The sequence below is a fragment of the Lissotriton helveticus genome, chromosome 2_2, assembly GCF_964261635.1.
Source record: "Lissotriton helveticus chromosome 2_2, aLisHel1.1, whole genome shotgun sequence".
In the NCBI taxonomy this organism is placed as follows: Eukaryota; Metazoa; Chordata; class Amphibia; order Caudata; family Salamandridae; genus Lissotriton; species Lissotriton helveticus.
The window spans coordinates 512679447-512705163 of record NC_136060.1 but is presented as its reverse complement, the minus strand read 5'-3'; the positions used below and the strand labels follow the sequence as shown (position 1 = coordinate 512705163).

The window sequence follows — 25717 nt, the reverse complement described above, 5'->3', positions numbered from 1 at the left end:
AAGAGGCTCTCATGCAGGGTCGGGGCGCTGATACCGCACTGCCCTATGTCATCCGGCATACGGCTACTATTTGGCAGCAGTTCGTTGAGCGGGTTCTGCGTCGTGCGCCGTTTCACAGGGAGCTCTCCCTTTGGATCCTGGCTCCGATACTCGAGATAGAGGCGCATATGTCCTTCCGAGAGTGGCGCCTAGGCGGCTGCGAGACTCTTGCGGACCTTTTTTCCGGACGACTCGTTTGTGTCCTTTGAGAGGGCGGCGGACTCCTTTGGACTACGTGAGGGCCAGTACCTGCATTATGGATGTCTCCGGGATGTAGCCAGGACGACGTGGCCCCAATTCCCAGAGGCGCCCGAGCTCACGAATACACTGGACATCATTTTGTCCTGTGGTAGGGGTAGGAGACTAATCTCCCTTCTTTACTCAGCCATGCGCAGGGACTCGACTCCCCCGTTGGTGCCAGCTTGGGGGGCTTGGGAAGCAGACCTAGGGATCGAATTGGATCCCGCTCAGAGGAAGCGAATTGGATTGTTGACGCGTAAAGTGTCTTGTAATGCGCGTTTCAAACTGATACACTTTAACTTTCTCCATCGCACGTATATGACGCCTGCCTCCCTCCACCGTATCTCCCCGGATAGGAGCCATACTTGCCCGAGGTGTAGTGCAGAAAGGGCAGGATTCCTTCACCTAGCTTGGGAGTGCCCCTTGGTACATGACTTTTGGGTTGAGGTGGTGGCGCACATTACCCGGATTACACACCTCACCTTGCACTTAGACCCGCTTCACTGTTTACTGGCGCTGGTGCCCAGGCCTAGGAAGAGGGGTCTATGCTACAAATTGTTGCAACTCCTGTTGGTCCTGGCGAGGAGACGGGTGGCCATTACCTGGATGGGACAGAGGGCGCCTGAAATCCCTAGTTGGTTACGTGACGCCAGGGAATGGGCCTTGGCGGAGGAGACACATATGCAGAGCACACGAAGGGATGGGAAGCTCCAGGATGACTTACTCGCTTGGAGAGCCATGTGTATTGAGGGGATGGAGGGGGATGACTCTGACGCTACCAGCGCGGAGCTGTTTTCCTCCGCTTCCTCGGAGTCTGATGTAGATGGGGAGGGATCTGGGACGGGGTGTCGGGAGGCAGTGTAACGGTCCCCTGAGCCATGCCGATATTCCTTGTTGCATACGTTTGTCTTTCATTGTGACTACCATTTGACCACTCAGTACTATGGGGACCAAGTTTTGGTGGGCCCTTGCCTTCATCTCCTTATGGGATTGTGTCAGCGCTACGAATGCCATTCATGGGGTTTCTTATTACTGTTACGTTGTTATTTAGGTTGGAACTGCATCATAAATGAAAATTGGCGTAGATATTGATATTGTATATGTGATTTTGGAAGCACAAGAGCGAAATCCTTTACTTAGTTCACAGGTTTCCCCGTGACGCCGCCCTGCCTCCGGGATGTGGGCCACGACTGGCTGTGTGCCCCCTTTTGGACCTGGCCTACCTTGTCCGTATGTGCCGACTGACTTGCTGTTTGTATAATTTGTGCCTTCTTTTTATCCTCGCCAACAAAAAATAAAATTTATTTAAAAAAAAAGAATTTTTGACACAAGCACCCTTGATAAGCATGCAGAGGCAGAATTACAAGCCCCTTGTGCCTCTTTTACGCCGCCATTGCATCTCTTTTGTGAAGCAGCGGCGGCGCAAAAGATGCTCCATGGTGCGGGGTATTTACAACGTGACGCATCTGGGAGATACGTCACGTTGTAAAGCCCTGCGCCAGAAGGAGGTGTCTTGCACAGGGGGGGGGGGTGCGTTCCGGCGCAGGAACCCCTCCTAAAAGTGGCTGAGTGAAATCTACAAGATTTCACTCAGTCACTTTAGGGCCCATGCTGCGTCAAAACCCTGCGCCAGGCGTAAGGATTGACGCAGCATTGTAGAGATAGAGCACCCCAAGCCTTGCTGGAGCTGCGTGACGCATCTGTGCCGTTTTTGCCCCATGGTGCGCCACATTGTAAATGCAGCGCATCCAGGGTGGCGGAGCTGCGGCGCACAATAACTGGCGCATCCCTGCTGATTTGCAGGGATGCACCAGTTATTGTAAATCTGCCCTGAGGTGCTTGGAGTACACCCAGAACATTGTTTTGCATAGAAGGGCTATCAACAGCCTGGGAGGACCTCAATTTAAGTCTCCATGATGCCAGTAGGATGGCAGTGGGCAGTCACTCTCAGATGATAGATGCCTATGTTTATGGAAACCAGCAGGTTTGCATTTAAATGAGACACGCGCACCTCGCCACGCCATAAAAGAGAAATATTGCATGATAGAACTCGGCATGTTGTTTTAAAGAAAGCCAGCATTTCCGAAATTGTTTTTAGTGGAAGATGACGCACCATATGTCATGATCTAGTTGCTGCGTTGGTGTGTTTTGATGGTGTTCTGAATTGGGATCTAGTATTGTACAGGTTGTACTATCAAAAGAGTGAACGTTTAAAAGAAATACAAATTGGGCTCCGTGCTGTAAATATAAAAGAAGACTAAAGAATTTGGCTATCCCACTTTAAATAAAAGGGACTATCGCGACGAGGACCTTATCAGGAGACGTCTTGCCCGACAAAATAGACTGAGTTAAATAATACTTCGCATCGAGGTTTATAACAAACGTAAGGATGTGATCATATACCTATTTACAACAGCGAAAAAGTTACCTTATACTTATAAAGATATGCAGATATCTTCACCATACAACGAAGACTAGGTACCCTGTATACACACGCAGAAGAAAGAATAAAACTCTTTCTATCTTGGTCCTGAGGAAGGTGGTCTTATCCCACCGAAACGCGCGTAGACGTGGCGTGTAACTACACACAAGCAACAACTGTGTTGCCTCATCCGTAGGATCTGTTTTTTGATTGGGAGGAGACTGATAGTAGTATAAGTGTGAAACTGTATGATTGTGTAAGTGTGTCTGGTGATTTATGTGTATAAATCAGGGTGATGATTTGTATTGTGAAATTATTTGAGCTAGGAAGATGTCACAAATGTTTTTGATATGATGCACTGTACTTTTTATAAATTAACTGAATTTGTACTATTAATCATGTTACTGATGTATATGGAAGAATGAACTAAAATAGAAAAAAGGAAAAATATATATTTTTTATATACTACAGAAAAAGCAAAAACAAATAAAATTATAAAATGAAATTGCGGATTGTGTGGTACCTATATTGATTAGAAGGCCAATGGAATAATTTGATGAGTTTGATCACATGATGAAGTAAATAGTGACCACGGGGGAATTTCTTATATGTTATGGAAACCAGCAGGCCATTGGTTGGCCTGAAGCTTCTCTGCTTCATTGTATCTGTTGGGCAGCTTGCCCATGGCTTAAATCTTCTAATCAAGGTATGTTCCACCTCCAGTGCTGGGCAGATGAACAGCCCATGTCTGAATGTGAATGAATGATAGAAAGGGCACATCCCCAGGGGGGGCTGTCACACAATGAACCACGGAAGACCACGCTTGGAAGGATTCCTGAAAGTGGGACACCAAGCGTTGCGCCTCTGTGAGAAGGCACAGTCACACTTCCTGTCTGTGCTACTACACTGCCCTCCGGGCAACTGGAGGATGAGGAACATACCCGCCTCCAGCCAGCCTGGTCGCCATACACAGTTTCCCAATTCTGGATTATGAGCCCGTGAAGCTTCCCGCTCCATGTTCCGCGTAGGGTTGGTGTCCAGCCGGTTGTTCACAGGTGGACACAGGAGATGTCAGTCCCACGTCGCAAGTGTCAGCAGAGACTTCATTCTTTTAGGTTCTGAGTCTGGTCCTGTGCTAGAAGAAGCTGCACCTCAGGACATTGATGATGGTGAGGAAGGTGGCTTGCTCCCCTATCCTGTTTCACTGATGATGGTGTACACCTTGATTTACAGAATGGCAGTGAGCCTGATACTGCTTCTAAGGCGAAGCATGACTTGTCAGCCAACGGAAGAGAGTGGCTCATTTGCAGTGGTGGTTCGGCAGTGACCGATGGCCTCCACCGAAAGGAAAAAAAGATTTTGACATAAATTCTACAGCCTCGGCAGGCAACAGATGCCCTCACAGACACTTTGATGGCTACCTGGTTGAAACAATCTTCTTGCCTTCTCATTAGCTGGTAAGTGAGAAGACGGAAGCTGGTGACCAGGTTATTCCCACCAAGCGCTCTTCTCCGGAAAGTTTCATCGTACAGGCCTGGGCCAGTAAGGTGACCTCTAACTCATTTCCAACCAGTCCTCTGCATAGAGACTCCAAATGTATTGATGCACTTGGTTTCCTCACAGTCTGGCTAATGGGCCAAAATACGAGTCCCCGTTGGAACATGGCCAGTGAGATCTTGCCGGCAGCCCCTCAGGAGTATCAGGCTTCTCTGGCTCAGAATACTTGTGATGAGAGCATTGGCCAAGTATGTTATCCATGCTGGTTTAGAAACCAAGTACTGCATTGGCTGGGTGGCCGGCACCAGTGTTGTCCATCGTTGACCTTCCTGGATGAGGTCCACTGAGTCCTCTTCCCCTGCTACAGTGGCTAAAAAATGCTTTGGATTGCCCTCAGTGGGCATGCCCAACCAGTGGGAGTCAGGATCTAATGCTTGCTCATGGGTTGGCGATCCATCACGCCCGACAGCTGGGTCTTGCAGATTGTTTAGAAGGGCTACACCCTTTCTTTTTTCTCACCCCCACCCAATAGTCCTCCTACACCAGAGCGAGGTTCAGAAGAGCAGCTGGTCATCCTGCTATGGGGTTACTCCTGATACCTTAAAGGATCTGTTGTCCTGAGGTTCATTATGGGCTTGACACGTTTTCTCCCAAACCGTTTAAGATGCCGCACTGGAACCTTAACTTGGTCTTGACGTTTCTCATGTGGACATCTTTTGACCCCAAACATAGCGGCTCGCTGCATCTCCTGATCTTGAAGGCTCTGTTCCTCATTGCTATGAAGTTAGTTTGTCATATAAGTAAACCACAGGCTTTTTCTGAGCGACTGCCATACATCACCTTCTTTTATCTGATTGGTTCTGAGGTCTCAGGCGACATTCTTACTGAAAATTGTGACTTCTTTTGACGCTGGACAATCGGTCCCTCTAGCACCGTTCTTTTCTCTTCCCCACCCCTCGAAAGAGGAAGAGAGATTCCATCAATTCTACCTCAAAAGACCATTGAGTGGACAATTAGCTATATATGGGTTTTCTGGGGTAAAGAATGGGACGGCTGTGCAGAAGAAGATCCTGTCTCGGTGTATAGTCCTCTGCATAATGATGCGCTCTGCACTGGTCAAGAACCAGTACTTCGAAGGGCTGATTCCACCAGGGCTAAGGCCGCTACCACTGCGTTGGTGTAAGGACTGCGTCTCCTTGATATCGGCCTCGCGTGGACACTGGTGCGCATGTTCATAAAGCCCTATTGCCTTTTACAGCCAGGTCCACTAGGAACGACATCTCGCCTGCACGGTTCTGCACGACTTTTTGCTCTTAGGCCACTCCCTGCACTCTCTTCCATGGGAAGGTCCTTCTTTGGTATCTATTCTAAGGTGTGGAATCTAAGGTTGGACCAATCCGTCAGAAGAACAAGCTAGAGTCGTTCGGCACTGCTCTCTCTGGTGGATACTCTGTCTAACCACAGATTCCTCGTGTCCTTCCCACCTCCCAGTTCAGTGGACTGGCCTCTTTTTAACATTTAGAAAGGTCCCAAGTTAGTACTTACCAACAATTGTTCACACTTTGCATGTATGGTCGTGGAAAGGGAAAAGAGAAGAGACTGACGTCAGCGTACAGAGGTGGAGTTCATATGCGACTCCACTCCACTTTTGGGGCGGTAAGTCAGCGTGGATTCGCTCAATGCCACTTATCGCGGATCGGAGCACTGCTTTGAAATTCTCTGGATCGAGGCTACTGCCCTGGGGATTTTCTAAGGTGAGGAATCTGCAGTTAGACTGATTATCCACCAGAGAGAGAGCTACAGCAGGTGAGTAACTTGTCTGTCTGTCCTTCTTTGAAAAGCCACAAGAATGTAGCATTTCAAAATGGCAGCCAAGAGGCAACCATGCCCTTATATGGAAGGTTCCCCACAGTAGAATAGGAAAACATATGCAGGGCTAGATATGGTAATACTGCTAGAGCACTTTAAAAAGCGAACTGCTGCAGCCGATTCACAGAACTAACGTAAGACAAAATCCTAAACTTACTACCATATTGGTATTCACAGAAGGCACTTACTCATTTCGGTACTCACAGATGGCGCACTTACTCATTTCGGTATTCACAGAAGTTAGGAGTCCTAAAGTTTTGAGTCCTAACTTTCTACTCCTAAACTGAGAAAAATCCTAACATTAAGACTTTCTGTATTCACGGAAGGCATTTAGGAGTCCTAAAGTTAGGAGTCCTAACTTCTGTGAATACCGAAATGAGTAAGTGCCTTCTGTGAGTACCAAAATGGTAGTAAGTTTAGGATTTTGTCTCAAGTTAGTTCTCTGAATCGGGCCCGAAGACACTAAGATTTGTGCCACTCTGAGGTCCCACGTAGTGGACAGGGGTGTGATCGATGTTAGTCGAGTGTGAACAGGTTAATACTGTATTTGTGTCGATCGTTACCGTCACCTTATTTTGTTTTGTCGCACTTCTCTTCTAGGAGGCACCAGGAGACCAGCCCTACGGTACCAACGCAGCCTGACCGAGTCATCCTTCATGTCTCGAAAGCCAGAGTCCCCCGTCTCATCCTCTCCTTCTCCCTCCTATGCACGTCGCCATGAATTCTTCGCATCCCCAAGTCCCCGTACTCCACCGGAGACATGCTCCCCATCCATGATCTTTTCCAAGGCCGGAGCACCCACCAGAGGCGGCAGATTCCCCATGGCTAACCCACCAAGGCCAGGCGCTCCACCACCCAAGCCCTTTTTCAGGGCCGACTCTCTGCCGGCTGCATGTCTAACACAAACTCTGCCTCCGAGACCCTCCAGTCCACCAAATGTTAGGGGGGCTTCCCCAGCTAGCCTTCCTTCATCACAACCTTTGTCTGCTCTCACTACTAACAGGATTGAGGCTCTAAACCATGTTAGCCCTGGAAGAAGTAACTCTCTCTCTCCTACAAGCCCAGTCAGAGATGAGCCCAAGCCACCCACCAGTCCACCCATTGCTGAATCCACCCCTCCTGCCCGTTTACCCAAAGATGATTTCCGATCTCTGGGCAGCTTGCCCGATCATGAGTCTCCGGCTCTTGTCAGACCCTCTACAGAGGACTTTGTATCCGTAACAAACTCAGTAAGAGTTGACTCAGACGCGCCTTCCACCCCTCACAGCACTGGTACTCAACCTCCCATCATTCCAGTCTCAGTAGACGCCGTTGATGCGTTTACAGCAGACAGAGCAGATTCCTCGCCCATTGCCACTTCACCCAAGTGTGAATCCCTACTCCATGACCCTACACCAAGAGTGGATGCGGCCCTCCCTGCCAGCCCACCCAGAGAGGGACCCCCAGCTCCCACAGACACATCTGAAATGGAGCCGGTGTCCTCTCTGACATTGACTACCCCAGAGTTGGAGTGCCCCGCCATCATCACCAGGCGGGAGCCAATCCCTGAGGATGCACCATGCATTGAACCACTGCTGCCCGCCAGCCCGCCCCGAGCTGCATCTCCACCTGCGGGAATCCCACCCCAGGAGGAGTCCACACTGTTAGTTACATCGAATACAGTAGAATTGAAATCCCCTGATGTCACCTCCAGGTGTGAACCAATATGTGATCATGTCTCACCTTACATACCTGCCAGCCCTCCCCGAGCAGTATCCCCGCCTCTCCTAATGGCACCTGTGGTGGATACAGTGGCATCTTTCACATCCTTTAGAGCAGAGTCACCACCCGCGATGCTAACACCTCAGTACGAATCGCTCCTTGATGATGTTACTGAACCTACCAGCCCACCTAGAGCCGGCTCCCCGCCTGCCTTAATGCCATCCGCAGAGGAGTCAATACTCTCTGAGACATCGAATAGAGTGGAGTGTCCATCATCCACCACCCTCACCATGAGTGAACTGATCCCTGAACATGTCGCCCCGTGTGCTGAGCCACTTCTGTCCGCCAGCCCTCCCAGAGCAGTATCCCCACCTCTTGTAATCCCACTCCAAGACCAATCCGGTCAATCTTTCACATCTGCTACCCAAGCGGCCGCACCTGTGGTCATTACATCTGGGTATGAATCACTCCTTGATGATGTTACATCGTCTGCCTCCCCACCCAGAGCTGAGCCTCCACCCTCCGCAGTCCCTTCCCTGGTGGAGTTAGTACACTCCTTAACCTCCAGTACCACAGACTTCCACTTTCCTACCTCCTCAGCTGGGTGTGATGTAAACTCTGATGACACCACACAAGAAGTGAAGCCTGTCCTGCCTCTCAGCCCACCTAGATCAGCTTCCCCACCTCTTGCAATCCCTCCCACAGTCGAGTCACTGCCGGCTTTAATTCCAGAAGCAGCAGCGTCTCCATTCTCTGCTATATCCTCCATAGATGAAGCAATTGCCTCTGACGAGACAGCTTGCTATGAGCCTGCATCTCCTGGCAGTCCACCTAGACCTTCGTCGTCAGTCGTTGCCACCATATGCAAAGAAACGCAGAGTTCCTTGTTGAGCACAACCAGTGAAGAACTGATGCCACCTGACGCTCCTCTCAGAGAAGAATCTGTGGTTGTCGAGTGCCAGGACATCACCTCTCAAAGGATGCATGATGCAGCCCAGGTGCCTGACCTGCGAATTGAGTCACCGGACCATGGTCTGCCCACCTGGACCAGCGATGGTGTGGAAACGTCACCAGCCCATGGTCTACCCACCAGCGACAGTGTGGAAACGTCACCAGCCCATGGTCTGCCCACCAGGACCAGCGACAGTGTGGAAACGTCACTGGCCCATGGTCTGCCCACCAGGACCAGCGACGGTGTGGAAACGTCACCAGCCCATGTGCCCATCGTCGACGAAGCTTGGCAGAGGGAATATGTCATCAGCAGAGACACTTCTTCTACAGTTGACACTGTCTCAATTTCCACAAATTTTCATACCCTGGCTTATTACACTCCTCTAGAGGCAGAAGTCGAGACGCCACCTCCTCTGCAGCCGAGAGACCTCACAGCCGCTTCAGTGAACAGTCATGAAAAGGACCCTCAGACAGGTAGGCATTCTGGGCAGGAGGGGTAAACACTTGTCTTTCTACATGTCAAGGTGGGGAGATGCAAAGAACTATCTTGGTTATATCGTACAACTGATTTGTCAATGCAGTCCTGTTTTACTGTTTCTATGCACTATGTCTTCTATCAAAATTAAGCATGGGCGTAAAATCCGTTCCGCTCGCGGATTTTGCGGATTTTCGGCAAATTCGCAATCCGTGAACTCTCGCGAACTTGCCGAAAATCCGTAAATCCGTGCGAAGCGGATTTTTTGCTTGGTCGCACTTGCCAACTAGAATACTATACAATTTCGCGGGAGTAAACACTTGCGAACACATAGATGTGGCGGGCAGCGACAATCTCGCAATTGCGAGATTGCTAAATTTGCAATTTCGCACAAGAAATCCACCAGCAGGCAGCATAAACCTTTAAAATTATGATTTTTATCAGAATAACTCCTCAGGTTGACATTTGCCTGCACTTTTTTTTGCAAGGAGTCCATTTGGGGGGGAGGGGGTGGGAGGAAGGAAGTGCCCCACAGTCTCCAACTTCCTGATCCTGTCTAGCAGGCTCCTCCCAGTGCTTTCTTCATGTGCTGGTCACTTTGATTTGGATCTTGACCTGGAAGGATTACTTTTTGTGGATGCTGCTGGATATTTGGGGGCAGATTTATGAAGGCCTTGCGCCGTCGGTGCGTCATTTTTAACATGGGAAAAAGTGACGCACTGGCGGCGCAAGGCCTTCATAAATCTGCCCCTTGGAATTTTACAAAACTGAAAGCACTCAGCAGGTGCAAAAGTTCAATCTTATCATTAGTAACCATTCCCTGTAGTGCTTCCTGAGGGGCCCCTTCAGAGTTCAGTTGCCTACTTGCAACTATTCTATGACCCTGCTCTGACCCTCACAGCAGGCTCAGAGAATCGCTACAAGTATACAACAAAGGTCCTGTTAAAAAAATTACACTGCAACAGAAAGCAATTACAGATAAGGAAGCAGGTGCCAGCCTGGAAGTTCAAATTCAGTGACACATTAATCAGCCCCTAATTCATTCATGTCAGTTGAGGCAGGGCAGGTGTGCTTTTCCCCCCATAATCTACAGTGATGAACTAGAGGGTGGCATGGGTGAGACCAGAGGGTGGCATGGGTGAGCCAGAGGGTGGCAGTGGTGAAACAGAGGGTGGCAGTGGTGAAACAGAGGGTGCTGTGATGAACCAGACGTAGAAACAACATGGTCGCGACCGTTGCTACCCGACAAGTAAGTTCGCGTTTGCGAACTGGTAAAAAACCCTTGCGAAATGGCAGAAACACTTGCGAACACAAAAAAAAAGGAATCCGCAAAATTCGCGAGAGTTCGCGGATTTTGCGGATTGCGAATCCGTAAATACGCAATTTCGCGGATTGCCAATTCGCAAAATCCGTCCATGCTTAATCAAAATGCATACATAGATTTATGCCTTGACAATGACAACGAATGTGGGCCAAAACACGTTATGTAGCGCAAATGTTCAAATAAACACAATTAACACATTCACTACTACAGTACAGATGTCCAATTCCAGTTTATTGTTACATTAGAGTGAAGCTCCACAATGTTTACTGCCCATATCTCACTTGTTTAAATTACCTTATGTGTTGTAGCAACTTTTGTCGTAGTACCTGCAGTGTACTCACAGAATGTTGAGTTCAATGTTGTACAAACTTAGCAGAGGCCCCAAAATGTGAAATGCATGAACTAAGCCATGGAGGGCGCTTAATACCACAACACGCGTTACTCACTGGCCATTATCTGGCCTTGGGTCATCTAACAACGCAGTTTGGAAAGTAACTTAGAATAATTTATAACAGCACACAGAACCCTCCGTAGAGGAGGGTTAATACACATCCACCGTAGGTCTAAAGGATGCTTCCCCCCACAATACGATTGGCTGTGTCCGACCGTTTCTTGATCCTCTCGTCTGAATCATCTCTCAGGGTATTCATTGAATGCTTGTGAGTGGTAGCAGCAGACACAAGAAGGTGGGGTACACGTCTACTGCTGTCTAGATCGACAAATGCAAAAAGAACAGATGACCGGCGGAATGCTGAACAAATCAAACATTCACCCCAGTGAAGAGATCTGGGTTAAATCCATCATTTTTTTTCTGCTCCCCACGCTACCCCAGTTCAGACCCAGCTATATGGAAAAGCAGTCTTGACCCTGCTCCCCATGGGAACAGTCCAGCCCGAACTGCAAGGGCAGGTCCTCCCTGGACTAGAACAAAGCATCTTAGGACCGGTTTCGGGGTTTCACCCTTCATCAGCCAGGTTAGCTTGAATCCAGTGGCAAAGTGAGCGAGGGACCCACATCTGAGCATACCCGTCCCACTTAGGGCTGTCTATATCTTCAGCGGCTTCGATCTCCCACAGAGGCCAAGTGTGCTTTGTGACACAACTTTTACAACATCCAGAATGCCCCATTGATGGAGTGGAATCAAAGTTCAACCCACTCTCATTGTCCCAACATCAGCATGGACCTGAGGACGGTCCCTGTGGGCTGCTTATTTCAACAATATCCTTCCCACAGGTCAATTGTCCTCATCACTTACGACGAAGAACATCAGGTCGTCCAGTGTTCCTCAACAAGATGGCGCCATGTATACAACTGTGGCCGAGTCTACGAACGCGCTCATTGCGCGAGTCAACTAGAACAGGCGGTCATGGGAAGATTGAAAGGTTCTACATAGATGAAATGTGTGCATCAGTAACCTTATAGGGCACACCACCAGTAACCGCATAGGGCAACCTCAAGTAACCACATAGGGCACACCTCAAGTAACTCGATAGGGCACACCATCAGTAACCCCATAGGGCACACCACCAGTAACTGCATAGGACACACCACCAGTAACCACATAGGACACACCACCAGTAACTGCATATGGCACACCACCAGGAGCCGCATAGTGCACACCACCAGTAACCGCATAGGGCACACCACCAGTAACCGCATAGGGCACACCACCAGTAACCGCATAGGGCACCCCACCAGTAACTGAATAGGGCACACCACCAGTAACTGAATAGGGTACAACACCAGTAACCCCATAGGGCACACCACCAGTAACCCCAGAGGACACACCACCAGTAACCCCAGAGGGCACACCACCAGTAACCGCATAGTGTACACCACCAGTAACCCCATAGGGCATACCACCAGTAGCCGCATAGGGCACACCACCAGGAGCCGCATAGGGTACACCACCAGTAACCGCATAGGACACACCACCAGTAACCGCATAGGGCACACCACCAGTAACTGAATAGGGAACACCACCAGTAACCTCATAGGGCACACCACCAGTAACTGAATAGGGTACAACACCAGTAACCCCATAGGGCACACCACCAGTAACCCCAGAGGGCACATCACCAGTAACCCCAGAGGGCACACCACCAGTAACCGCATAGCGCACACCACCAGTAACTGCATAAGGCACACCACCAGTAACTGCATAGGGCACACCACCAGTAACTGAATAGGGTACAACACCAGTAACCCTATAGGGTACACCATTAGTAACCGCACAGGGCACACCACCAGCAACCGCATAGGGAACACCACCAGTAACTCTATAGGGTACACCATTAGTAACCGCGTAGGGCCCACCACCAGTAACCGCATAGGGCACACCACCAGTAACTGCATAGGGCACACCACCAGTAACTGCATAGGGCACACCACCAGTAACCCTATAGGGTACACCATTAGTAACCGCGTAGGGCCCACCACCAGTAACCGCATAGGGCACACCACCAGTAACTGCATAGGGCACCCCACCAGTAACTGCATAGGGCACACCACCAGTAACTGCATAGGGCACACCACCAGTAACCCTACAGGGTACACCATTAGTATACCTGCGTAGGGCCCACCACCAGTAACCGCATAGGGCACAACACCTGGAACCCTCATATGGCACACCAGCAGTGACCGTATAAGGCCTACCAGCAGTAGCCTCATAGGGCACAACCACAGTTACTCTGCTTTCAGGCCAAAGGCACACAGCGGCTCATGAAAAGCATGTTTAGAGCCAGCAAAAACACCACTCCTGCTCTGGATACGTTGAATCAGGGCCATGTTACTCAACAGCTCATACCTAATGTCTTCGCCTCCTCCCTTCTCTGCATGTCTCCACCTTCCCCTGGGGCTGCAGCTTGTGGTTAAGTGTTTATGCACCACAAAAGGTTAATTTGTAATTAAGATCCGCGTGGATGTTTGGCTGCGTGCCTCAATCAGGTGACTCTAGGTTGTTTACGATTAGCCCTTCAATATAGCTTATGGAGCTACATTTAGCGATTCTTCCAATGTTTTGGTAGCGTCCCGGTTTCAGCCATACAAGAAATCTGTCTTCCTGGCCAAATGGGCAAAAAACTATTTCTTGTTTTTTCTAACCATTTTGCATGTTGTTTTCTAGTTCTAGACTTATTTTCAGATGTATTTTCCTTGTAGAGAGAGTAGCATTTACCACAATTTCTGTATTTCTTTGAGACATTCTCCGACCAGTGGTAATAGAGGCATAAACTGTAAGTCTACAAACAAGCATAAGACATCTTTTACAAGGGAAAGTACAATCCAAAAGAAATGAGGTACCAAACCTCTGTGAACAGAAGGATAGCAAAATTAAAGCAAATGTGATAAAGAATCTAAATTAGCCTAAAAAGCAAAACTCTTCCTCCATGTCTGACCTTTCCTAGTCTGGTGAACATTCTTGACGTCGCCAGTGCTTCTAATCGATGACGTTGCTCCATGATCTCCACCTCCTCGTACATGAGCGCCTCCGTTTTTTGGGTTCCTCTGGTTCGTGCCTCCTCGTCCTCGTTCTCCGTGACTTGTCGCTGCCGTTTGATGCTGTGAACCAGGTCACCATCCTAGAAACTCTAGAAGAGTGTATGGAGCCATATTCGATCGGACTGTCCTCCGCAGACCAAACAAATTGATCACAACAATAAGGGGGGAATCTCTCTCTCGAGAACAAATCCTTGCTCGCAAAGGGTCCCACAGGCCTCTTTTATTTTAGACCCTCTTTTCATTCTCTACAAGAAGCCCCGCCGGACTCTGCTCAACTGTTCAGGCGTGTCCTACCATCTCTACACTATGGCACTCAGCTGTGGCTTCGGATTTCTTCCTTGAGTACATTTCTCTTCCACCCAAATAATTCAGTATTTATTGAGATGACCCAACAACACCTCCAAGCCAATCCTGCTAAACCTGTACTTCTGCTGATCCTGTCGAGACCCACCTTGAATGAACATCCTTGAAATCCACCATTCCATCCTCGAAACACAGCCTTCCATCTATGAACATGCTGAATGCCACGTGTCTTTCTTGGGAGTAGAGTTAATTTACTGGAAAGTATTAGGAGGCCAGCATTGCACAAGTGCAGAGAAATTTATCCAAGGGATCAAATTAGACATTCTGGAATAAGACTTCAAAAACATGATTCAGTCCTTTCTTCTCCTCAGTCAATGAATGTCTTCTTACTACAGGCACTCCTACAAGCCATGTTGGTCGCCTACAGCCCTACTCCAGGCGGCTGCTAAACGTGACGGCATTCGACCCATTCTCATTACGCTGCAGTTGCTTCTGATCAAAGTCAGAAGAATCGATAAACTGGCCTCTCTGGACCAGACGGCCATTCTGGTGGGCATTCCAGACAATCTGACCCATACCCTGACTTTATCGGCGGATACCCGCGCCTGGCACATCTTTGAGACTCCATCCTGCAAGAGGCAGTGCCACTTTCTCCAGCTCTTTCCAGAGAGTGCACCATCTCAGCAAACCACAGCATCTTTGCTTCACAGATATTCAGTTTCAAAGCTATTCTTAGTCCTGGTAACTTTCATCTCTGACTTTCATCTCCTATGACTACGCGTCCTTACTCTTCTCATTTTTGCACACTAGTATCAATTTAGTTTTAATGTTCTGTCCGTATCAGTGTGTTCTTAAGCAGGTATCTGGCTTTGGTCATTCTTACATTGTCCCATGCACTGCCTGTCCTTATCCTCGTTTAGTTCTATCTGCCTAGTTCCTAGTTTGTTAATCCACCCCGATCATTTCCTCATTGATGCCGGATAAAGTTTGTCTGCTTCTCTATAAGGTGCCGCGGTGCCTGGCATGGCTTTGTTCACTACTTTTAAAACTACAACAATAAATAAACAACCCTGTACTGGGTACCCGTTCCACTGGGTCAACATTTCTCACACTAGCAGCAGCTGATGACAGTAGCCGTAGTAGCCACTTTTATTTCGAAATATTTTAAATCTTTGTGTGAGGTTTGTGTCTGCACTGGAGGGTACATGAATACCAGGGGATAAAGGACATTCAACTCCAGTATGACATGTTCGAGGCATATGAGCTGCAGATCGTACACTTTTGCAATAGATCGCCACCTGGTGTTGGGCTCGGATGATTGCATGTTGTTGTCTTCTTGGAAGAAGTCTTTGTAGTCACAAGATAGGTGACTCCTCCCTTGGACAATACTGCGCATGGTCATCGACTCCATCCTCAGATTGTTTTTTTCCGCCACTGGTTTCGGATGAAAGTTTTCCGCTCCGGCTAGAAAAGACTTTTTCAGCAACTTCGAAGCGTCAAAACTTTATACAAACATTATCGACATCGAATAGACTACTTTCAACATCATCAGCTACATTCCGGTGCGTCGACGTGGGCCGTTGGGCCTATCGGCGCCGTACGGCCTACGCCTCATGGACAGAACTCCATTCAAGAGATGCCCGGTATGTCAAGCGAAATTCCCTCATAGGACAACATTCGACAACAAAGCCAAAACGCCCTTCGGTGCCCAAAGACAAAGATCCTTCCGCACCCAGACTTATATTGGACATCCCTCGACAAGCTCACATCTCCGTTCACCTGAAAGACCTCCATTGGCTCCCCGTCAACAAGAGAATAACGTTCCGTCTCCTCACCCACGCACACAAAGCCCTCTACGACCTAGGACCCGAATGCCTCAACATGCGACTGTCCTTCTACACCCCCTCCCGCCAACTACGATCGTCCAATCAAGCCCTCGCCGCAATTCCGCGCATCCATAGATCCACCATGGGAGGAAGGTCCTTCTCATACTTAGCGGCCAAGACCTGGAATTCTCTCCCCACCCACCTCCGCCTTACACAGAACCACCTCTCCTTCAGGAAGCAACTAAAAACTTGGTTATTCGATAAGTAAAGCACCCCCCTCTCCCTCAAGCGCCTTGAGACCCTCTGGGTGAGTAGTGCGCTATACAAATTTCTGAACTTGAACTTGAGCACCTCCCTGATCAATACAAAGATCAGGCAACAGAGCTCATACAAGAAGGCAAATTAATATCTAATGCCTCAATTAAATGTGCACTAGATGTAGCTGACACAGCATCCAGAGCAGTCAATACTAGTGTTATACTCAGACGACATGTGTGGCTACGCATTTCAGGGTTTAAGACGGAGGTACAGACTACCATCTTGAACCAGCCCTTCAACCAGAACCAATTGTTTGGGCCGGAAGTAGACACTACACTAGAAAAAATGAAAAAAGACACAGACACAGCTAAGTCTATGGGGGCATTACAATCCACACAGACTAGAAGTTCTTTTCGCTGCTCCTTTTATAGAGGAGGCTCTAAGGAAACCGACGCAGATACAACATCATCTTTCAAAACGCACATACAGACCTCCTCTAACAAGGGCTACTTTAGAGGAGGATACAGAGGCAATAATAACAAGGGAAGAGGTAGAGGTAATAACATCCGCTCCTCTTCCACTCCCAAACAGTGACTTCCCTCTGCCTCCCCTACAGCATTCCACTCCTGTGGGGGGCAGATTATCACAGTTCCTACCTCTCTGGAATTCCATCACAACAGACAGGTGGGTGAGACAAATTATCCAACATGGCTACTGACTTGAACTCACAGCAACCCCCCCAAACATACCACCCAGGCAGCGTCCAATGTCTACAGACCACCTGACTCTGCTTCAACAGGAAGTTATAGCGCTTCTACAAAAAGATGCTATTCAAGTGGTCCCTTTACAGGAACAAGGAACAGGAGTCTACTCCCTGTACTTCCTAATCCCCAAGAAGGACGGGACATGAGGACCAATTCTCGACCTCTGGCCCCTCAACCACTACATACAATCGGATCATTTTCACATGATCACTTTACAACAAGTGCTCCCACTACTACAACAGAGAGATTTCCTTTCAACACTAGACCTAAAGGACGCCTACCTTCACATTCCCATACATCCTGCTCACAGGAATTATCTAAGGTTTGTCATACAAGGACAGCACTATCAGTTCAAAGTCCTTCCATTTGGGGTCACAACAGCACCACGAGTGTTCACAAAGTGCTTAGCAGTAGTAGTGGCACATCTCAGAAGACAACAAATACATGTCTTCCCTTACCTCGACGATTGGCTCATAAAAGCAAAATCATTCAGTCAATGTGTCCAACACACAAAGCAAACAATACAAACACTGCTCGACTTAGGGTTTACCATAAACTACACCAAGTCGCACCTAGAGCCTTCGCACGTTCATCAGTATCTAGGAGCTACCATAGACACATCTACAGCTCTAGCGTATCCCAATCCAGGCAGAATACAGAGCATTCAAACCTTAGTCTCCAGTTTTCAACACCAACAGTATCTCCAAGCCAGAGTGTTCATGAGATTAGTAGGCATGATGGCATCTTGCATCTTTATAGTTCCACATGCAAGACTGCAAATGCGCCCACTACAGGAATGTCTAGCACGACAGTGGAATCAGGCTCAAGGTCAGCTCACAGACCTGGTGTTGGTGGACAGCTGCACACATCGCTCTCTGCAATGGTGGAACACCAAAAACTTGACAAGAGGACGGCCGTTCCTAGACCCTGTTCCACAAATAGTGCACGACAGACGCATCCCTCACAGGATGGGGAGCCCATCTCTTACACTATACCACTCAAGGCCAATGGAACAACCAACAAAAACTGTTCCATATCAACCATCTAGAGCTGCTAGCAATATTCCTAGCACTCAAAACTTTTCAACTGCAAATACAAAACAAAGCTGTCTTGATCCGGACGGACAATATGACAGCCATGTATTACATACAAAAACAGGGGGGGGGGGGACACACTCTCTGCAACTGACCCAGCTCGCACAGAACATTTGGAGATGGGCCATGCCTCAAAACATACACCTGACGGTAGAGCACCTTCCAGGAATTAACAATCAGATAGCAGATCTGTTGAGTCGCCAGTCACAACAGATTCACGAATGGGAAATACATCCACAAGTTCTTCAACCATTTTTCCAAAGGTGGGGACAGCCACAAATAGATCTGTTTGCCACCCACGAAAATGCTAAATGCCCAACCTTCGCCGCCAGGTTTCCACACCCACGGTCGGAAGGGAATGAGATATGGATGAACTGATCAGGCAGATTTGCGTACACTTTTCCGCCTCTCCCACTCATTCCACTAGTAGTACACAAACTCAGACAACAGTCTCTCAAACTAATACTAGTAGCTCCCACATGGGCACGCCAGCCATGGTTCACCACACTACTAGACCTCTCTCTGGTTCCACATCAAAAATTACGGCTCACGCCCTCCCTGTTAACACAGAACCATGGAGAAATAAGACACCCAGAACCAAAACAACTGAATTTGGCGATCTGGCTCCTGAAGTCTTAGAGTTTGGTTACTTAAACCTACCACCAGACTGTATGAACATAATTAAAGAAGCTAGAAAACACACTAGCAGAGCGTGTTATGCCGCTAAGTGGAAAAGATTTGCAATATATTGTAACAATAATCACATTGATCCACTGGATGCTTCCATCCAAAATATTATTTGCTACCTTCTACACCTACAAAGGTCCAATTTAGCTTATTCTTCCATACGACTGCATCTAGCAGCAATTGCAGCCTATTTACAGAATAGGCAACATCTATCTCTTTTCAGAGTATCTGCAATAAAAGCATTCATGGAAGGATTAAAACTAATAATCCCACCTAGGTAACCACCTGCTCCAGTGAGGAACCTAAACGTGGTCCTTACAAGACTCATGGGACCCCCTTTCGAGCCTTTACACAAGTGTGAATTGCAATTCCTAACATGGAAAACTGCTTTCCTTGTTGCCATCACCGCTCTCAGAAGAGTTAGTGAAATACAAGCATTCACAATACAAGAACATTTTTTTTAAATACATCCTAATAAAGTGGTTCTTAGGCCTAATCCAAAATTTCTGCCTAAGGTTATCACTCCTCTTCTTCTTAACCAATCAGTAGAGCTCCCTGTGTTTTTCCAAAACCCAGACTCTGTTGCAGAAAGGGCTTTACACACCTTAGATGTTAGAAGAGCCCTGTTATACTACACAGATAGGACTAAATCCTTTAGAAAGACAAAACAATTATTTGTATCTTTTTCTCCTCCGCACAAAGGCAACCCCATCTCTAAAGGCGGGATTGCACGGTGGATTGTAAAGTGTATACAAATCTGCTATCAAAAAGCTAAACGTACACTGACAGTCCCTCCTAGAGCACACTCCACTCGCAAACTAGGAGCCTCTATGGCTTTCTTAGGAAATATACCACTAGAGGACATATGCAAGGCAGCAACATGGTCTACATCACACACCTTCACTAAACACTATTGTGTTGATGTGCAGGCCAAACAGCAAGCTGCAGTAGGCCAAGCTGTCCTTAAAACTCTCTTTCAAACAAATGCAACGGATACAAGCGACCACCTCTAGGGGAAACACTGCTGCACAATCGTTGCTAAGTGTACGATCTGCAGCTCATATGCCTCGAACGGAATATGCTACTTGCCAGTATGCATCTGTTCTTGGCATGTAGAGCTGCAGAGTCGTACACGCCCTCCCGCCTCCCCGGGACTTGTATCCGTTCCAGTTTTCATCTTACTTAGATGCACACGCATGGACATCCATTCTCTTTACTTCTACTAACTCCATCATTTCCCATCATGGCGAAAAACAATCTGAGGATGGAGTCGATGACCATGCGCAGTATTGTCCAAGGGAGGAGTCCCCTATCTCGTGACTACAAAGACTTCTTCCAAGAAGACAACAACCTGCAATCATCCGAGCCCAACACCAGGTGGCGATCTATTGCAAAAGTGTACGAATCTGCAGCTCTACATGCCAAGAACAGATGCATACTGGTAAGTAGCATTTTCCTTTTCCCCACACTCACCGCAGACAGTGGCAAGTGATGTAAGTATTTGCCCTCCTATCTTTCCACTGAGGTACAACCCGGTTTATGTGGAAGGGTATTTTGTGTGTTGTAAAATGTACTGTGACCTGAAGAGTTATGGCTGTCCCCCCAAGACCCATAGTAACTGGAGAGAATCATTGTAGTAGCCTGAGCGGGTCTGATCCGTGGGGGTTTAACCCCATAACAGATTGGAATCATGTTGGGTCACCACTGTTACTCCTACCATAGCTGTGCTTCTCCAGGCTGCTCCTCAGTAATAGTCAGAATGTTTCTTTTTCTGCCCCTTCAGGTGTAGGGTCAGCTCCGGCCTGCCAGGACCCCAGTGCTCCTCATGCAGACGTCCCTTACACATTGGGGGGGCTTCAGGTGAATGGCGCGAGGCTCAACGGCATCGGAGGGCAGGAGGAAGAAGAGATGCCGCAGCATCAAACGAAGCAGGACAAAGAAGGAGAGAAGGTACCTTACTTGGAAGAGTGCACAAAGCCAGGAAAATAGAATGAATAGTTGATTTAACTCCGGCTTTCAACTAAATTTGATGGGAACGTGAAGGGTTTTGCCTCCCTTTGATCCATGTATGTGAGTTGGTTTGTGTGTGAACATACACAAATGCCAAAGTACGTGAGTGCATTGCATGCAGAGTATATCAGAATCCATCGGATAAGCAAACTCTGTCCATGAGCAGTCGTCTTATATAGATGGACGAAAAGGGAAAGCAAAAGATGCTAAAGGGGGCTGCAGCCCATGTCTGCCGGATTCACCAATGAGAACTGCATGTGGGTTTTGTCTGACTGCAGTGGACAGAGTGTAGGGTGGGATACCTATAACCATAGGGCAGCGTGTGGTGGAGTGGACCAGGGTAAGAGTTGTAAAGTGGGGTGACTGAAGGTGGCCCACGAATATGTGGTGTGACGTGGTAAGAGTTGTAAAGTGGGGTGACTGAGGGTGGCCCGCGAATATGTGGTGTGAGGTGGTAAGAGTTATAAAGTGGGGTGACTGAGGGTGGCCCCCGAATATGTGGTGTGACGTGGTAAGAGTTGAAAAGTGTGGCGACTGAGGGTGGTGCACAATTTTGTGGTGTGACGTGGGAAAGTGTGAACCTGAAAATAGTGGCTGTGTGGATGGGGTGATGTATGAGGTGGAGTGCGGTCTGGTGTGGTCAAGGATTGGGATGGGGTAGTGTACGTGTGTTATAATCTGTTGTGAGTGTTACAGTTAAGCTGTGAATGGTAAAGTGTGGTGGGATGGTTGTGTAGGAGTGTGCGGGAGGTGATTGTAGAGATCTGGACAGAGCACAGAAGGGTTGTGTGGGTGAATCATAATTCAGCAGGCTGTCATGGCGTATAGTACTAATGTGGTAGTATATCCTTCAGTACATTAAGGTACTGTAGAGTGGATGAGGTCAGGTGTGTTGCTGACATGTACAGTAATGTGTTGTGGTAAGGGGCATTAGCATCTGGTGGGGTAGAAAAGGCTGGTAATGAAGTTAGACAAGTTAGAATAAGTTGGGTGGCATCCACCGTGGTTGAGGTACGGAGGGCGCAGGAAATGTAGAGTGTGAGCGAGTTTCTCTGAGGAGTTGTCAGTATTTCGCTGATGTCATGTGGTTTGTAAGATGAGTCGAAGATGCCACGGCTTTGGTAGAAGGAGGACAGATGTAGTGTTCTAGAGAAGGATAACATGTCAGTAGGGATCACTCGACTGACTGTCGCTCTTCTGTTCTAGGTGGGGCTGGAATCTACTCCTAAAGCTTGCATGAGAGCTGCGTATGAGTACCCGGCAGGTAAGAGTGCTCATGTCTTCAATATTATATTCTCTTATCACTTCTGATGCCAACTACACAGTCCTTTCTATTGGCCATAGCTCCATTTGCCTCTTTTTGTTCACTCTTGACGCACTCTTCTAGTGCCCTCTTTTTTTTGTAGTTATCTCACCGCTCTTTAGTTCTTTCTATGCCACTTGTTTCTCCTTGCTTATAAAAATGCAGGGCCCGATTCACAGAACTAACTTAAGAAAAAATCCTAAACTTACTACCATTTTGGTATTCCCAGAAGGCACTTACTCATTTCGGTATTCACAGAAGGCACTTACTCATTTTGGTATTCACAGAAGTTAAGAGTCCTAACTTTAGGACTCCTAAATGCCTTCTGTGAATACCGAAAGTCTTAAAGTTAGGATTTTTTGCCCACATGCATCAAAGTCAATTGCATTCGCAAACTATGCGAATCACAATTTTCGGCCGTTTGCGAATGCAATTGACTAATTTGGAATGCATCATGTATTTCGCAATTTTAGGAATCGCAACCATGTTGCGCTTTCTAAAATTACGATTGCATTTAAGAAATCGCAATTTCAGATTTCTTAAATGCAATGCATGATCATTTTTTATTTGCGAATTCGCAATTTGGAAGTGGTAAATTAGCATGAAGTTGAACTTCATGCTAATTTACCGAAAACTTTCAAATATGCACAAATTGCATTTTTGTAAGTTTTAATTTATACACACACATGCCCTTGGGGCATGTGTGTGTGTAAATTGCATTTAAAGTTACATTTCAGGGGTGCAGGGAGGGGTTCTTTGGACCCCTTCTGCACCCTTGAAATTGCATTCACATTTTGCAAATCGCAATTTGAAATTCGCAAAATGTGAATGCCTTCCCATTCATTCCTATGGGCCTTTTGGCCCATAGGAATCAATGGGAAGGGTTTTCCTTAATTGCGATTCGCAAATTGTGAATCGCAATTAAGGAAAAATACCGAATCGCAAAAATAAATGCGAATTGTTCATGCATTGCCGTTTGCGATTTCTGAATTGCGATTCCTTAATTTTCGCAATTTAGGAATCGCAAACGGGTGCAATGATGCATGTGGCCGTTTGTCCGTTTAGGAGTAGTAAAGTTAGGACTTTTAACTTTAGGACTTCTAAATGCCTTCTGTGAATACCGAAAGTCTTAAAGTTAGGATTTTTCTCCATTTCGGAGTAGTAAAGTTAGGATTCCTAACTTTAGGACTCCTAAATGCCTTCTGTGAATACCGAAAGTCTTAAAGTTAGGATTTTTGTCCGTTTAGGAGTAGTAAAGTTAGGACTTTTAACTTTAGGACTTCTAAATGCCTTCTGTGAATATCAAAAGTCTTAAAATTAGGATTTTTCTCAGTTTAGGAGTAGTAAAGTTAGGACTCCTAACTTCTGTGAATACCAAAATGAGTAAGTGTCTTCTGTGAATACGAAAATGGTAGTAAGTTTAGGATTTTGTCTTAAGTTAGTTCTGTGAATCGGGCACGCAGCTTATAATGCAAAGACGGCAAGGTAGCACAGTTATGGGTTGTTACCAAATTTCAGAAGCAAAATTTGTTGACCTCAAAGATGATTAGTGGAAGTCCTGGTTGCTTGTAAAGAAACAACATAACTGTAGCATGTGCGCCTGTAGATACACATGTTCTGCACACTTCTGACAGCTAGTGTTGGACTTAGACGTTTACAAATTACTTGTCTTCGAATAAGCCTTTTGACTCACAATATCCTGTGATTTCTGCACTTCGAGGTACTGTGCATGGTCATCGGCTCCATCTTCAGATTGTTTCTCTCCTCCATCAGGCTTGGGCGTCGAAGCTCACTCTGAACATCCTTTCCCAAGGCCTTATAGACCTGGAGAATCGCACACCGTCACACAGGACCCGGCCCGCAATGGATGCACAGCATCGGAGATGACTGAAAAAACGGACTTGTCGACTGCTTAGCACCTTCAACTCGGAGCAAAGCATGTCTGGAAGGGGTAGACAAACATGTATAAATCCTGGGCACACTTATAATATCAACAGTTGATACAAAACTGAAAATTAGAGTACAGCCCCCTTTTACTCCATCGGCGAGATGAGCAACGGCTGGATCCTGCATCAACAGGCTTCGCGCATATACGGACGCACCCGCCCGTTATATTCATCTTTTTCCGACGGCCTCATCCACAGCTTTTTTCTGCACCCGTAACCGGGTTGGAATTATCACCGGTCCTTCGATCCTGTTATCACATGCTTTAAGCCCTGAAGAGTCACAGGTTGACGAAACACGTGTCGGCCGGCGTTGTTACTTTTTTTATATGAACATTACGACATAAACAACCCTTAAAGAAAATCTCCGGTGTCGACTGTAGTCTAATTTTCAGTTTTGTATCAACTTTTGATTTTATAAGTGTGCCCTGGATTTATACATGTTTGTCTGGCTATGGGCTTTTGCTCATTCCACATCCAGGGGTTTTGGGTCTACCTCTGACCTGGCAGCACCATAAGTTTTTGTTCTTCACTGTATTATAACCCTGCTCTGTTACCTGCCTGAGCACCACTCACCTGCAACTCCAAAACCCATCTGCAGAACCATTAATGTCTGGAAGGGGTAATGGAACGGATCGCATATCGAAAGTGTCCTCAGTGCAATGATACACCCCTGCACTCCAATCAGCATCTGGTCTGTAGCTTCAGTCTTTCCTGCAAACACAACGACCATGACTGTGTGGGATGCCAGCAGTACTCGTCAAAAAAGACTTTGAGATTCCATCGAGCAAAACGAATTCCTCATGGAATGGAGACCACAGCTGAGCTCGAGGTATCGGAGGGCGAGGAAATCGTCAGCGCCAATAAAGAGGGACCCGAGCTGGCAGGTAGCCAACCTTAGCCTTCGGAGACTTCAAAATCGACACTGGAGGCAGCAATGACGATGGTCAGTCATCGATCTCTTTCCGTAAGAGCCCCAAGACAACCTCGGGGCCGAAGACTACACCATGGGTCGTGAGCACCGTTTTCCCTTCGGCACCAACACTTAAAGAACAGGTGAAATACTTTATAAAGCCACGCCCTAGAGCGGATTGGCCCAGCAGCCCAGTGCAATGAGAGGTCTTGATGCTCCGTAACCAAGTGGTTCCAGTCCACACGTGTCAAGGCCTCAAAGCAGAGAAAGGACAAGAGACACCTCAATCCCAATCGGGGTTCTAGCCACAAGTCAAAGCAGGGTGCCGAGGTGTTGCAGTCACAGACCTCCGGCTGCCCCATGGCTCTAGCACCACTGGCGTTAACGTCTTCAGCATCTAAACCTCTGGCATCAAAACAACGGCCATCAAAACCCTCTGCTTCAAATGACCAGTCATCGCAGAGATGGTTGAAAAGCCCTCACAAGGACATTTCAGAGTCGAAAGCAAAGTCAGCCCGAAAAGACCATGCTGACGAGGAAGAAGAGGGTTCAATTCAGAAAAAGATGCATCAGGTTGTCAAGTGTCTGCAGACCATTGAT

At 47.5% G+C, this 25717-nt stretch overlaps 1 protein-coding gene across 2 annotated transcripts in view; it reads left to right on the top strand.

Moving 5' to 3' along the window:
* Positions 1-25717, top strand: part of LOC144821588 (uncharacterized) — a 669657-nt gene that overhangs the window by 626414 nt on the left and 17526 nt on the right. For both annotated transcript variants that reach the window (XM_078678797.1, XM_078678798.1), the window contains 3 exons: positions 6668-9193; positions 20732-20898; positions 22165-22222. In XM_078678797.1, coding sequence (XP_078534923.1) covers positions 6668-9193; positions 20732-20898; positions 22165-22222 — 2751 coding nt within the window. The remainder of the gene's footprint in view (positions 1-6667; positions 9194-20731; positions 20899-22164; positions 22223-25717) is intronic.